The 14,618-nt window shown below is 39.8% G+C and overlaps 1 protein-coding gene across 1 annotated transcript in view; it reads left to right on the top strand.

The window, feature by feature from the left end:
- Nucleotides 1-14,618, top strand: part of LOC311281437 (otoferlin) — a gene marked incomplete at its 3' end in the record, with an annotated part of 50,112 nt that overhangs the window by 19,498 nt on the left and 15,996 nt on the right. Inside the window, exons 21-31 of the mRNA XM_084394376.1 lie at nt 424-558; nt 652-813; nt 1,390-1,509; nt 2,847-3,008; nt 3,098-3,260; nt 3,503-3,573; nt 3,994-4,023; nt 6,947-7,078; nt 7,180-7,237; nt 8,495-8,589; nt 12,159-12,302. Of these exons, the coding sequence (XP_084250502.1) occupies nt 424-558; nt 652-813; nt 1,390-1,509; nt 2,847-3,008; nt 3,098-3,260; nt 3,503-3,573; nt 3,994-4,023; nt 6,947-7,078; nt 7,180-7,237; nt 8,495-8,589; nt 12,159-12,302 (1,272 nt within the window). The remainder of the gene's footprint in view (nt 1-423; nt 559-651; nt 814-1,389; nt 1,510-2,846; nt 3,009-3,097; nt 3,261-3,502; nt 3,574-3,993; nt 4,024-6,946; nt 7,079-7,179; nt 7,238-8,494; nt 8,590-12,158; nt 12,303-14,618) is intronic.

Here is a 14,618-nt window from a genome sequence, read left to right as displayed (position 1 = left end):
AACTGAGCGTGCAAAAAAAAATCGAAACATTGAGAAAATCTCCTTTAAAGTTGTGCATTTATGTTGGCGATTGTGCTGCATTCACTCACAAAAATAAATGTTTTCTATATTTACGGTAGGAAATTTACAAAATATCTTCATGGAACATGATCTTTACTTAATATCCTAATGGATTTTGGCATAAAAGAGAAATATTTTGACCCATACAATGTATTGTTGGCTATTGCCACAAATATACCCGTGCGACTTGTGACTTATGAGGAAAAATAAAGCATTGAACATATAGAAGCTTGACGGGCTTGAACTGAAAATATTTACAGAAAAAAATGTAGTTTGGCGCTGCTTTACTGCTTGAGCAGATGAGCAGTGAACAAGTTTAAAGAAGTTGAAAGGAAGATGTAATAAGTGTATGATTTCTCTCAGGTCCTGAATGAGACGTTGTGTCCTACATGGGATCAGCTGCTGGTGTTTGATAATGTGGAGCTCTATGGTGAGGCTGGCGAACTGAGAGACGATCCTCCTATAATCGTCATCGAGATCTATGACCAGGACACTGTTGTGAGTGTCGATATCCTCACAATTGTTCATTTTCTTCTGCTTTTCATGCTTTCACAATCATAAATGTGCTCCGATCTCATTCTGCTTCCCAAGGGAAAAGCCGATTTCATGGGTAGGACATTCGCTAAACCTATAACCAAGATGTCAGATGAGCATTACGGGCCGCCACGCTTCCCTCCTCAACTAGAGTATTACCAGATCTACCGGGGAAACTGCACTGCGGGAGAGATGCTCGCCGCCTTCGAACTGCTACAGGTGCACCTGACACTGTGTGTGTGTGTGTGTGTGTGTGTGTGTGTGTGTGTGTGTGTGTGTGTGTGTGTGTGTGTGTGAGAGAGAGAGTGAGTAAGAAGTGTGTGTGATGTGTGAGTGTGATGGGTAGGTTTAGGGGTTGGGTTAGAGTGTGTGAGTGTGTGTGTGTGTGTGTGTGTGTGTGTGTGTGTGTGTGTGTGTGTGTGTGTGCGTGTGATGGGTAGGTTTAGGGGTCGGGTTAGTGTGTGTGTGTGTGTGTGTGTGAGAGAGAGAGTGAGTGTGTACCTACTTAACTATAATAAGAACAAACAAACCATAAACCTCCCTTTAGGGAAGTCCTCATGTGTAAATCTGGAATAAAACTAAAGTAATAAAAGATTTTTTGTGTGTGTGTGTGTGTGTGTGTGTGTGTGTGTGTGTGTGTGTGTGTGTGTGAGATGAGTAGGTTTAGGGGTCGGGTTAGTGTAAGTGGAGAGAATGTACAGTATAAAAACCATTACGTCTATGGAATGTTTTTCATTTTATGTAAATGCGTGTGAGTGTGTGTATATATATTCATGTGCTGTGTAAATCTTTCAGATTGGACCAGCTGGAAAGGCCGACCTGCCTCCAATAGATGGACCTACAGATATCGATCGTGGTCCAATCCTGCCGGTTCCTATTGGCATAAGACCCGTCTTGAGTAAATACCGAATTGAGGTGAGTTGATCATTATCTTGTGTCATTTTGAGGCCTAGGCAACCTCAATATATTTTATCTTTGGTAATTACGTTGCACAATTAGTATTTAGGTACAGATTTCATTGCCTTTTTGAAGGAATTGATTGGATGGTTGTGGTTTGCTATTGGTGGATCTCATGTGAGTGACAGGTTGCCCTGCCCTACATCAGCAGGGAACAGATGTCACTGTAATTCTGATTTAAGTTTACCAGGAACATGAACTTAAAACGATGATGTGCAGTGCACCGATAAATTCTGCAATATTCCATTAAAAAATAAGAATTGTCAGTTTAAAATGTAGTGGCAACTGTAATGTTTACAGTATAACAACTTAATATCTTCATGCCGTATAGTCACATTTGACAGAATAGAGCTGGATGGTAATATAGTTACATTTTGCGAACATTTTTACAAAATATTAATTTGAGAACACAATACAGTCGAAGAGTATGTATGAAGTATGAAGAACATTATTTGTTATAATTTTGATGATTATGGCTTACAGTTTATGAACATTTTTAAAATTTCTGAGATTTTGAATTTGGGGTTTTCATAAGCTGTAAGCCATAATCATCAAAATTATAACAAATAAAGGCTTGAAATATCTCACTTTGCATGTAATGAGTCTATATAATATATTAGTTTCACCTTTTAAGTTGAATTACTGAAATAAATGAACTTTTGTACGATATTAAAATTTTTCGAGTTTCACCTGTATATCCATTTAAATGTCAGCTTGTTGTGAAAATGACTTTTGCCAATTGTTCGAACACTAAGGAATCTGCGTCGCATGTTAGACTACGGAGAACAGCCTCTTATTCACAAAATGTGCCTCCAAACATTGCATTTACAATGCTGATGGTGTAAATGACTTTATTTCTTTATACATAATACGTCGAAAATTTAAAAGGACTTAGTAGGGTAATATTTGTAATATGCTGGCATAGTGGCACTAAAGGCATTTTAATTAAAAAGAATAGAATTGGCTCTGAAAGACATTTCAGTAATTATTACAGTGAAAACTTATCTTTAAAAAAAAAAAAAGGTCATTTGATCAAATATGATCAAAAAGTCAAGTCCACTGTTTTCCATACATGAAAATGCAGTGCAATAAGGTGCAATTTTGCTTGGTTTATTATTGAAATGTGTATACTGTATCAGGATTTGAGCCTGTCCCAAATGCATTCTACAAAATTACACCACAGAAGTGCCAGAACTGTCACTAGTGCCCCTTTAAAAAAAGCTAGATGCACTTATACAGCTTTGAAAAACAATGTCTCAATGTAAAAAAATGAAATGAACAAAATATTTGTGCAGGTTCTCTTCTGGGGCCTAAGGGACTTGAAGCGGGTGAACCTGGCCCAAGTTGACCGTCCCCGTGTGGACATCGAGTGTGCGGGGAAAGGCATTCAGTCAGCGCTAATTCAGAACTACAAGAAAAATCCCAACTTCAGCACTCTGGTCAAATGGTTTGAAGTGGTGAGTTTTTGCACTTTTATTTCTCAGGATTTTCAAAATGATGTTGATCGCACTACAAAGATTTGATAATGCTGAGGATTTCCCCCCAGGACCTTCCTGAGAACGAGCTTCTCCATCCCCCTCTGAACATTCGGGTGGTGGACTGCCGGGCGTTTGGGCGTTACACGCTAGTCGGCTCTCATGCCGTCACAACTCTACGCAAATTCATTTACAGGCCGTCGGACAAGAGTGCCAATAGCTGGTCTGCTATGGGTGTGTATGCAGGGCTGAGATGAAAGCTGTTCAATATGTATCTTTAGTTGATAAGTCTTATAGCATCCATGGCATAGATGTGAGCCTTCATCTAAAAGCATTTAAATAATTAAACATTTGTCATGTTTGTTAAATAATGGAAAAATATTTGAACCTTTAGATTTAGTAACTTTTGACTGGTAGTGTATACTTTTATATCCCTTATTTCTCAGCTAGTAAGTAACGTCGTTTTTCCTCTACAGAGGAGGTTGTGATCCACACAGAGCCAGAACCAACCGTAAAGAAGACTGAGACAGTGGTCAAACTTGACTCAGTAGGAGACTTTACAAAATTAAAATTTAAATATGTCTATTAACTTTATCCGTCAAACATTTGGAGTCACAAATAATTTACATTTTTTAAGGTGTTGAATTGAATAATGAAGCAAAAGCAGGAAAAGTTTGCAGTTTTGCATGTTTCTCCTTCACTATTGTTCATACCATCAATTATAAGAGAGTTTCCATTTGTGTCACATGTTTTCATCACTACATCATGCAGACTGTATGTGTGTTATTACACATTTTTTGTGACGGAACTATTATATTATATCATAAACAGTAAGTAGTTGTGTCCAAACTTTTGGCTGGTACGGTAAATCATATTCTAACACAATATGCATATATATATATTTAAATAAGAGATTATGCTTTAAGATGACTTTTGAACTTGTTAATTTTATTGAATCTGTTTTCAGGCATCTGATGCTGTGGTTAAAGTTGATATGGTAAGTATACAGATATCAGATGTCTTTCTAATTATGTTCAGTGCCTGTAATATTAATCCCAGCTAACAAAAATATGTTCTAAGAATGTTTTGCTAATGTTCCCATAAAGTTTTAAAAATGTTTCTTCTTGGTTATGCAAACGTTAAGGGAACATTCCATTTCATCATTTTGTAAACATTATGCAAATGTTACTTTTGAATTTTCTCTGAACATTCTGAAACAACGAGTAACATTTTTAAAACGTTAGACGGAAGAAAAAAAAGTTCCCTGAATGTATAAATGTTTTTGTGCTAACGCTTTGAGAACAATATCAAAGACCAGATAACTTTGAACAAACATTAATGTTACAACATTAACGTTAAATCATCTAAATCGACAACATGTATGTTAGACCCTATACCGACTAAGCTACTGAAAGAGATGCTTCCAGAGGTCATAGATCCTCTTCTTAATATCATTAATTAATCTTTGTCATTAGGATATGTACCAAAAAACTTTTAAGCTGGCTATGATTAAACCGCTTGTTAAAAAAACGCAACTTGATCGTACAGAATTAGTCAATTACAGGCCGATCTCGAATCTTGCCTTTTCTGTCAAAGATACTAGAAAAGGCAGTATCCTCACAACTATGTTCCTTTTTTAGAAAGAAATGGTATCTGCGAGGATTTTCAGTCAGGATTTATACCATACCATAGTACTGAGACAGCTCTCGTTAGAGTCACAAATGATTTGCTCTTATCATCCGATCGTGGTTGTATCTCTCTATTGGTCTCTATCTTAGTGCTGCGTTTGACACTATTGACCACAACATTCTTTTAAATAGACTTTGAAAATGATGTTGGCATTAGTGGAATTGCATTAGCATAGTTTAAATCATACTTATCTGACCGTTATCAGTTTGTATCAGTAAATGAAGAGTCTTATCGATCAAAAGTTCAGTATGGCGTACCACAAGGCTCAGTACTAGGACCGTTGCTGTTCACTCTGTACATGCTACCATTAGGAGATATCATTAGGAAGCATGGCATTAGTTTTCACTGTTATGCTGATGATACTCAGCTCTATATTTCTTCACGCCCTGACGAAACTTTCCAATTCACAAAATTAACGTAATGCATAGCTGATATAAAAAACTGGATGACTAGTAATTTACTGCTACTTAATTCTGAAAAAACAGAGATTCTAATTATTGGACAAAAATCTCCCACACGTAATAACCTAGAATACTGTCTAACACTTGCTGGCTGCTCTGTCAAGTCTTCGTCGTCGGTTAGGAACCTGGGTGTGCTCTTTGATACCAATCATTCATTTGAGATTCACGTGTCTAGTATCTGTAAAACCGCATTTTTCCATCTTAAAAATATATCTAAATTACGTCATATGCTCTCAATGACAAATGCGGAAACAATTAGTCCATGCGTTCATGACATCAAGGCTAGATTATTGTAATGCTCTACTGGGTGGTTGCCCTGCACGCTTAATAAACAAACTACAGCTGGTTCAAAACGCAGCAGCTTGAGTTCTTACCAGAACCAGGAAGTATGACCATATTAGCCCGGTTCTGTCAACACTGCATTGGCTCCCTATTAAACATCGCATACATTTTAAAATATTGCTGATTACTTACAAAGCACTAAATGGTTTAGCTCCCCAGTACTTGAGCGAGCTCATTATAGTCCTTCACGTCTATAGTCCATTACGTCTATTGCAATCTCAAAATTACGGCCAGTTGATAATACCTAGAATATCAAAATCGACTGCTGGCGGTAGATCCTTTTCCTATTTAGCACCAAAACTTTGGAACAGTCTTCCTAACATTGTCCGGGAAGCAGACACTCTGTCAGTTCAAATCTAGACTAAAAACACATCTCTTTGACCTAGCATACACATAACACATTATAGACACGATGAAAATGCAGTCCTGAAGTGTCAACTAGTCCCTCCCCTGTGAAGGCCTCCTTCCTTTCCCTTTACCTCTGTACAGATAAAACATTGTCGGGATAGTTCTGGTTCACGTGGCTACGCGGAAGCAATAAAAAATTCTGTATTATAAAATTTTCAAGGCTTGTACCTTGGATTCTATTTCATGGTTTGCGTTCTCGAGCCATCAGGCACTGTTTTGTGCAAATGAGCAGCCGGATCGCATTAAGGGTTTTCTGTTAGAACGGTGTCGTGTTAGTGGCCCATAAGTTAATAACTAATGATCGTTGCGTCGGAAGTGAATCAATCAAAACTAACTTTAGCTGGACAATAACTTTATTATAGAGCTGCTGTAAAGCCAAAACAATCTCTGTTACTTTAATTTCCTATTATAACTGTGTAATAAAAATCCCTTTGTTTGTGTATGGGAGAAGGAAGGAGACCGGGGTCGGCTGGCTGAGACTCGTGGGTATTTAATAACTCAATTCGTACATAACAATCGCGCCACATGCGCTCACAAAACTCAACACAACTTTACAGGATCAAACAGCACTGTAATCTCAGTCCACAGAGCTCTCAGTCCTCTGCCTGGTTCCCACGAGTCCTCAGCCCTCTCTCTCCTCGATGGCTGTGAGACCTCTCCTTAAATGCAGTCTCCCCACGCCAATCACTGCAACGAGACACAGGTGTAAATCATTTCGTACTTAACCCACTTACCGCTGCTTCTCTCCCCGCTCTCTCTCCTGTCGCAGACCTCGCTGAACCACGCCCCCCTTGCCACAAACTGTAAAGCTGCTTTGAAACAATCTATATTGTTAAAAGCGCTATATAAATGAAGGTGACTTAACTTGACTTACTAGTAGAACGTTTGTTCATAACTTTGAGAGAACATTAGCGAAAGTTCTGAGAATGTTCCGTTAGCTGGGAAAAAATTACATTCATAAATTCATTATTTTTGTGTGAAAAGGGCTTTTTGAATTTTGTGTCTTAAACATTGTGGCAGCCAGATGATGACAAAGGTGGGAAAGGGAAAAAGAAGCGGAAGAAGGGTGAAGAGCTTGAAGAGGAGGAACTGGATGAAAGCATGCTGGATTGGTGGTCCAAATACTTTTCCTCAATTGAAACACTGAAAGAGGTTATTTTACATTTGCCAAAAGATGCTTTGAAATCCATAAAAATGTATGATTCAGGTTTTTTTAACTGAGAAAATTGTATACTATTTTATGACCGATTTAGGTCCTTAAAGCACAAGAATCAGAAGCTGAGGAAAAGGACGATTTTGACTCTGGAGAGGGTGGAGGTAACTAAGGCAGTTGTCATTTATTATGTCTCTAATACAAGACACCTGTAGAAATCTAATCAAATTGATCAATGTTAAATTTAATCAATGTCAATGTCTGACATGAAATATTGTTTTGATGTTTTTTTTTTTTCGTATCATATTTGATAGATCAGGTGTTTATGGCTAATATAGTCTGAAAACCGTGAGAATATGAAGGAAAAACAGCTCAATTTTATTCAGAGGCCCAAACTGAGAAAAAATTGGTGCAAATGCTGATATTTATATGAACAAAAAGATGAAATTCTGATACGTGTAAATCAGTGAGATCTTTATAACAGTTTAGCAGATTACTTACATTAAATGCAAATGAATATCAGTCGTCACTCTATTTCTGCCAATAATATGTCTTAGTAAGATGATATTTAAATGCTTAGGTTTATTATCAAAGCTCTGTAGTTTTAAAACATAATGCAATGCAATACAGTGATGATTGAGAGATGAACAAATTAACCCTCTTTAAAAGCCTGGTGATTGTATTTGAGACTCACATTTGAACATGATTTTTCTATTAAATTAAGTAAACCTAAGCTGCTTCAGTCCAGTAAAATATTACTCAAAATATAAAAGTTATTCTTGCGTTAAAATGTTTCCTCATTAAATTGGACATACCTTGATATTAGCATACAATATATATAAATGCATAAGACAATTAATGATGTAAGACAATATATTTACAATTTCCATAAAAATATTTTTTTTTATAACACATCTGGTTTTAGTACTGCCCAGATGAAGTTAGTTGACAGATATTTATTTACATATAATCCACACTTAAGGCTGATTTATGCTTCTGCGTCGGACGTACACCAGAGCCTCTACGCTGTAGGCTACGCGTTGGTTTTCATTTATACTTCTGCGTTGTTGTCCGCGTTGACGCGCAATTACACATGCAGAGGGAGCACGTGAAACCGAGGGAGCGGTTCTAGCAGACCAATCACAGCGCTTGCGTCCATGTAGAATTGACGCGTTGTTACATTTTTGGAGAGGTGCACATCAGGGTACACCGAAGGGTACGTGTGCTACACACAGTCTACAACGTAGCTACGGCGTGAGTTTGACGCAGAAGTATAAACTGGGCTTTATATTACACAAATTATCCTGTTGTATACTCTCCATTCGCAATATTGAAAATCCATGCTTGTTTGTTCTCTTCTCTTCTGTTCTTTGCACTGATAACCAAATATGTTCCTAATGCCTCTGATTTGAAAGGGACCAAGAAGAAGAGAGGAAAGGGAAACAAGAACAAAGCCATGACTGGGGATGGCGTACCAGAGAAGAAGAAGCATAAAATAGAAGAGCTGAAGGTACATTTTGTAGTTAGGTGTTTAACAACCATAGTACATTTGAAAAGGTAAGGCATAGGTGAAGTCGTTCATCTCTTTGGATAGCAGATGTGTAGGGGCATTGCATTTCAAAATGTTGTGGAACTGACCTTCAGATTCTTTGTTCTGGAATCGATGGACTCGATTTCAAGAATCGATTCCTCACTGTTGTTTGCGATTCTTTTTTGCAATTAAAAGATAGGAGGAACATGTTTACTTAGTCTGGCCATGACCACAAGATATAAAGATCATAGAAATGTCTTCTCATAATATGAAGGCTCACAAATATGAAGATAAACTCGTGTAATTCCAAAGATAAATGTTACGCTCATTCAAGGACATGAACTTATTGCAGGGATGGTGCAAGAAAAATATTGTCTAAAATGCATGTGAAATGTAATGTTTACTTTAACTTTATGTTGTTGCATAGAATGTACAAAGTAAACTGTATGCTAAAATAACCACAACATTAACCTCTTGGTTACTAGTGTAACCCTCGTTCCCTGATGGAGGGAACAGAGATGTTGTGTCAAAATACAGACACTAGGGGTCACCCTTGGGAGCCCCAAACACCTCTCACATATTCAGAAAAGGCCAACTGGCCTGTGGAATTTTTATGTATTGCCATGCCCCAAGACATACGGGTATAAAAGGCAGCCAACACCACACACCGCATGCTGAGGAGCTGAGACAACATCTCGACCACTTCAGCAGTAGTTCAGAGTTGTTGCTGGAGGGACACAACGTCTCTGTTCCCTCCATTCGGGAACGAGGGTTAGACTAGGAACTGAGATGTTCCCTTTCTGTCGATCACTTTCGACGTTGTGTTGAAATACCGACACTAGGGGTCCCTATACTAAACTCCACAAAGTTTGGAAGACATCACTCCAGCTGTAGGGCATCTTCTGATTTTTCAAAAAGGATTTTTTTTTTACAGCTGAGAACACCTGGTTAACATTGGGAAGCGTACTCTATTGAGAAAGGAAATGTATGGAGACCACATCCTACCCAAAGGGTAGGTTAGAATATGGAAAGTACACCCTATGGACTCACCTAATGGGGTGTACTACATATGGAAGAGTTGCTGTAGTGGGCTTGAGGGGGAAGGCACAGGGTCAGATAGGGAAACCGAACAGTGGAAGAATACATCTTACGGGGTCAACATTAGGGAACCACTACATATGGAGCACTAGCCAGATTACTAGGGCTGACCTGAAAGTGGCATACCATTAGTAATGGGCCTGGTGGTGAGCTCCTCCGCCGAACTCACTACCCATGAGTGCTAGGAAGTAGAAAAGATGTCTGTGGTTCCCCAAACCTGGGGAACTCTTTGAGACGAAAGGTGCACGTTACCACGTCAGAGAGGGGGAAGGCAAAAGACAAAACTGGTTCCATGTGGAGATTATAAAATCTCGCGAAGGTGCTGGGTGTTGCCCAGCCCGCAGCTCTACAGATGTCTGCTAATGAAGCATCGCTCGCCAAAGCCGATGTGGCCGCAATACCCCTGGTGGAGTGAGCGCTCACTCCCAATGGGCACGGTACATCTTGGGCCTGGTAAGCCCAGACAATGGCATCCCCAATCCAGTGGGGAAATCTCTGTTTGGAGACAGCCTTCCACTTCTGCTGACCTCTGAAGTAGACAAAGAGCTGCTCAGATCTTCTGAAGCTCTGTGTGCGGTCCAGGTATATGTGCAAAGTGAGCACCAGACTCAACAGAGACAGGGCTGGGTCTCCCTTGTCAGGAGGGATCACTTGCAAGTTTATCACTTGGTCCCTGAATGGAGTAGTAGCAACTTTGGGCACAAATCAGGGCCAGGGTCTCAGGACCACTTGAGAGTCTGTTGGCCCAAATTCTAGACATGATTCACTTACAGAGTGGTGGGGGTCCCCCACCCTCTTGATAAAGGCAAACGCAATCAGGAGGGTTGTCTTCATAGAGAGGGCACTAAGCTCAACAGATTGTAATGGCTAAAACTGATCTTTCTGTATGGCCTAGAGACTAGAAAACGATCCCAAGAGAGGATGAGACGAGGTCTTGAAGGAGTATTACAGTGATGTACACTTTCAGGGTGGAGGTGGATAGGCGCCTCTCAAGGCCCTGCTGGAGAAAGGATGGACCCGATGCCACATCTCCTTGGGTCTTCACCCTGGGAAGAACACCATGTAGTGAAGAGGCCCCACTTCAAGGCATACAGTCGCCTTGTGTCTTGTCTGAGTGATTGTGTCCACTAGTCACCACTAGTGATAGGCCTCTGAATTCCTCCGTGGAGGTTCCAGAGGTCTGGGCGCAGGTGCCACATTGTGCCCTGCCCCTGAGAAAGAAGGGCCCTCCTTAGGGGAATTTGTCAGGGAGGGGTCGATGTCATCAGCATGAGCTCTGAGAACCAAGTCTGGTTGGGCCAGTACGGCGTAATCATTAGAACCTGTTCTTCTTCCTCCCTGTCTTTGCAATGAGGCTCACTGGGGGAAGTGAGGCCAGCTGTTAGCCAGTGCATCCGTGCCGAGGGGGCCTTGGTCAGGGAATACCACAGTGAACAGTGGTAGAATTTATGTGAGGCGAACAGGTCTACCTGTGCTTCCCTAAATTGACTCTAGATTCCTTGGACCACCTGGGGATGAAGTCTCCAAAGCGCATCGGCTGTGCGATTGAGGTCATCCGGGATGTGAGTGGCTGGGTGCTCTTTTGAGTGGGCTAAGATTAGCCAGTCATCAAGGTAGTTAGCGAGGCAAGGGCAACCTCTGTGACTTTCGTGAAGACTCAAGGAGACAGGGAAAACTCGAAGGGAGGACCTTGTACTGGTATGCTCGTCCTTCGAAGGCAAACCGCAGGGCCTGTGCCTAGGAAGGGTCGACACATTAAAGTACATGTATTTCAGGTCTATTGCTGCGAAAATATTGATGTTGGACACATGAGAGCATGTGTTTCTGTGTGAACATTTTAAATGGAAGCTTGTACAGGGTCCGATTCAGAAGTGTTCACGTCCGCCGAGGTTCTAGTGCGAATCTGTAGGGCCTAGTCAGTTGCCGAGCTCTGGATCAGGACTACCCTTGTGTAGGTCTTTCAATGCTTTAGCCTGATAAACTTGCAGGATGGACATCGCATGCAGGGCAGAGGCGGCCTGGCCATTCAGCATTGTAAGACCTCACCATCAGAGATGAGGTAAACTTACAAGCTTTGGATGGGAGCCTTGGACGATTCCTCCAAGTGGCAACATTTTGTGGGCATAAATCTTTGAGTTTATAAGATTAGGTTTTTTTAACCGGTTCATTGAAACAGATCGTCCAAAAGAACCTGTTCACAGAAATGAATTGCACTTCCAATCATTATTAGCAAGTGAGAGGCAGAATAATGATTAGCTCTGTATAACTGAAAAAGGCTCTTAAAGAGGAGTCAATTTCCTTTGATTGAATGGATTCCAACTTTTGGAATCAACTCTTGATTCCCTACACCTTGGAATTTATTCTTTTTGGAAATCGACTCCCAGGCCAGCCCTACATATGGGACGCCTTGTGGGTGTAAAAGAGTGTGGGAATTCTTGTTTCCTCTACAGGTGTACAACAGAGAGCTTGAACACGAGTTTGGCACCTTTGAAGATTGGCTTCACACCTTTAACCTGTATCGAGGGAAGTGTTCTGATGATGCTGATGTTGAGCAGAATGCAGCAGATGAAGACAGACTTATTGGCAAATTCAAGGTTTGTCATCAATCATTACCCAATTGCCATCTTTCCTCTTGCTTCTGACTTGCTAATTCTCCATGTACATTTGGACACATCTACTCATGCTTTATAGTTATTACTATTACTATAATTACTATTAAAGTGCCCCTATTATGCTATGTTAAAGGCTCCTGATTTTGTTTTGGAGGTCTCCCACTACAGGTTTACATGCATCAAAGGTCAAAAAACACTTTCATTTTCTCATAATAAACATTGCGCATCACCACATTGTTCAATGATTCTCAAATGACTCATCAGATGAATCAGTCTCTCTAAATCCCTCCTTTCTGCGAGCCTACTCTGCTCTGATTGGCCAGATGACCCAGTATGTTGTGAATGGTCTACCGCTTACAATGCACGTAAACGCCGATTCTGGAAACAATACGCCCATTACCATAAACTTCAGCTACGGAGGCTTCCTAAAGTTCAGCGATTGTACACACATTAAAGACAATAACGATGATGTCGATTTTACCATATCAAACCGAGCGCAAGGCGATGATGAAACATTGGAAGAAATAGTTAGTCATCCATCGCAAGGACAGCTTGAGCAGGACAATTCTCAGTGATACGCTACTCAGTTTGAGGTACACTATGAGATGTTTCAACTGTAATCCCTCACCATCAGCATTAACAAGTGTATGTCCATCAACAAACCAATGTGTAGCTATATTTCAAATTTATTGCGGTGCACAAGCAGGAACTGTATCGATAAGCCGAGCACTAACATGAATGACTGATGTAACATCAAGATTTGTTTTGCAAACTCTAGTCCATCCTTTATTTTTACTCAAAGTAGTAAGAACGACAGACAATCTGCATTTATGGACACTGTTTTAGGTAATAGTGGCCCACAGCTGATTTGCAGAACTATTTCTGTGAGACAGTAATAACGTGAGTTAGGCGGTTAGCCGGTGTTACAGTTTGTTTTCATTAGTCGTGTTTTCCTTTGTTAAATTTTCCCGCCACTCCTTTGTTACCATGGTCACCATCATTATGAGTTCATTTGGTTCAGCTGTGTTTTATTAATCATCCTCATTTGTGTTTGCTTTATAAGTTTGTCCCTCACATCCATTCTCTGTCCGATCACTGTTATGTGTAAGTGTGTGTTGCTCAGCCTGTTTACCTGTCTTCTGAATCATCATCATTATTATTATTAAAACATTGTATTGGAAATTATCTTCTTCTTCGTCTGCCTTCCTGCAACCCACCGTGACAGTTGGAAACTTACGCAATATAAAACACAAAATATTTATTTTGAACATATTTTGAACATCCGGTAGAAAATATATACATCAATAATTAATCATACTTACAAGTTGTAATTCTGAGGAGCAAGTTGGTCCAAATAAACTGATATTTCTCTCCAATACTAACAAGTGTTTTGCGAATCCCGCATTGAACTCTACAAAATTATGTGTTTGAAGGCGGGACAAGTTGTTCGCGGGTGGACATCGTACAACATAGGCGGGCATTATGCAAATGTATTTTCTAGTGATGTAGAAGTGTCACGCAGCGAGATACTAATTACAAACGACTCGTATAGGCGTTCAGAGTCGATTCTGTCTTTTGGGAGACTATAACTTTAGTTATCGTGCACTTTCGAATTTACAACTTTGCAGAACATTTACATTCACAAACAGCTACATTACACACTGCATGAAAGGGAATATTCGAAAAGCCATAATAGGGGCACTTTCAGTTTTCTTTATGTTAGATTAATAGTAATGTCATCAAAACTATTAAATAACACAAAATGGAATTATGTAGTGACCAAATCTAATGAGAAGAATGTTTATATTTGAGCTTCATCAAAGTAGCTGCTCTAGAATAGATTGCAGTTCTCACACCAACTTTCGTAAACAACAAAATATTTAGTTGTAACACTTTAAAATAAGGTCTCATTTGTTAACATTACTAACATAACTAATATGAACCAACAATAAGCAGTTATTACAGCATTTATTAACCAGCATTTATTAAGTTAATTCACAGTGCAGGGTTAGTTCACCTAAAAATTAAAATTCTGTCAGTAATCACTCACCCTCATGTTGTTCCAACCATGTAAGTCTTTCGTTCATCTTCGGATCACAAATTAAGATATTTTTGATGAAATCTGACGGCTGCATCACTCCTCCATAGGCTTTCAGAGGGACCGAAACTCGCCGGCCCAGAATAGTTATTAAAAACATAGTTAAAATAGTCCAAGTGACTACAGTGGCTATACATTAAGTTTATCATGCGACGACAATACTTTTTGTGCGGACAAACAACAAAAAATAACGACTTTAT

This window comes from Rutilus rutilus (genome assembly GCF_951802725.1).
Source record: "Rutilus rutilus genome assembly, chromosome: 21".
In the NCBI taxonomy this organism is placed as follows: Eukaryota; Metazoa; Chordata; class Actinopteri; order Cypriniformes; family Leuciscidae; genus Rutilus; species Rutilus rutilus.
The sequence above is the reverse complement of the archived record's forward strand: the minus strand, read 5'-3'. Positions and strand labels throughout refer to the sequence as shown.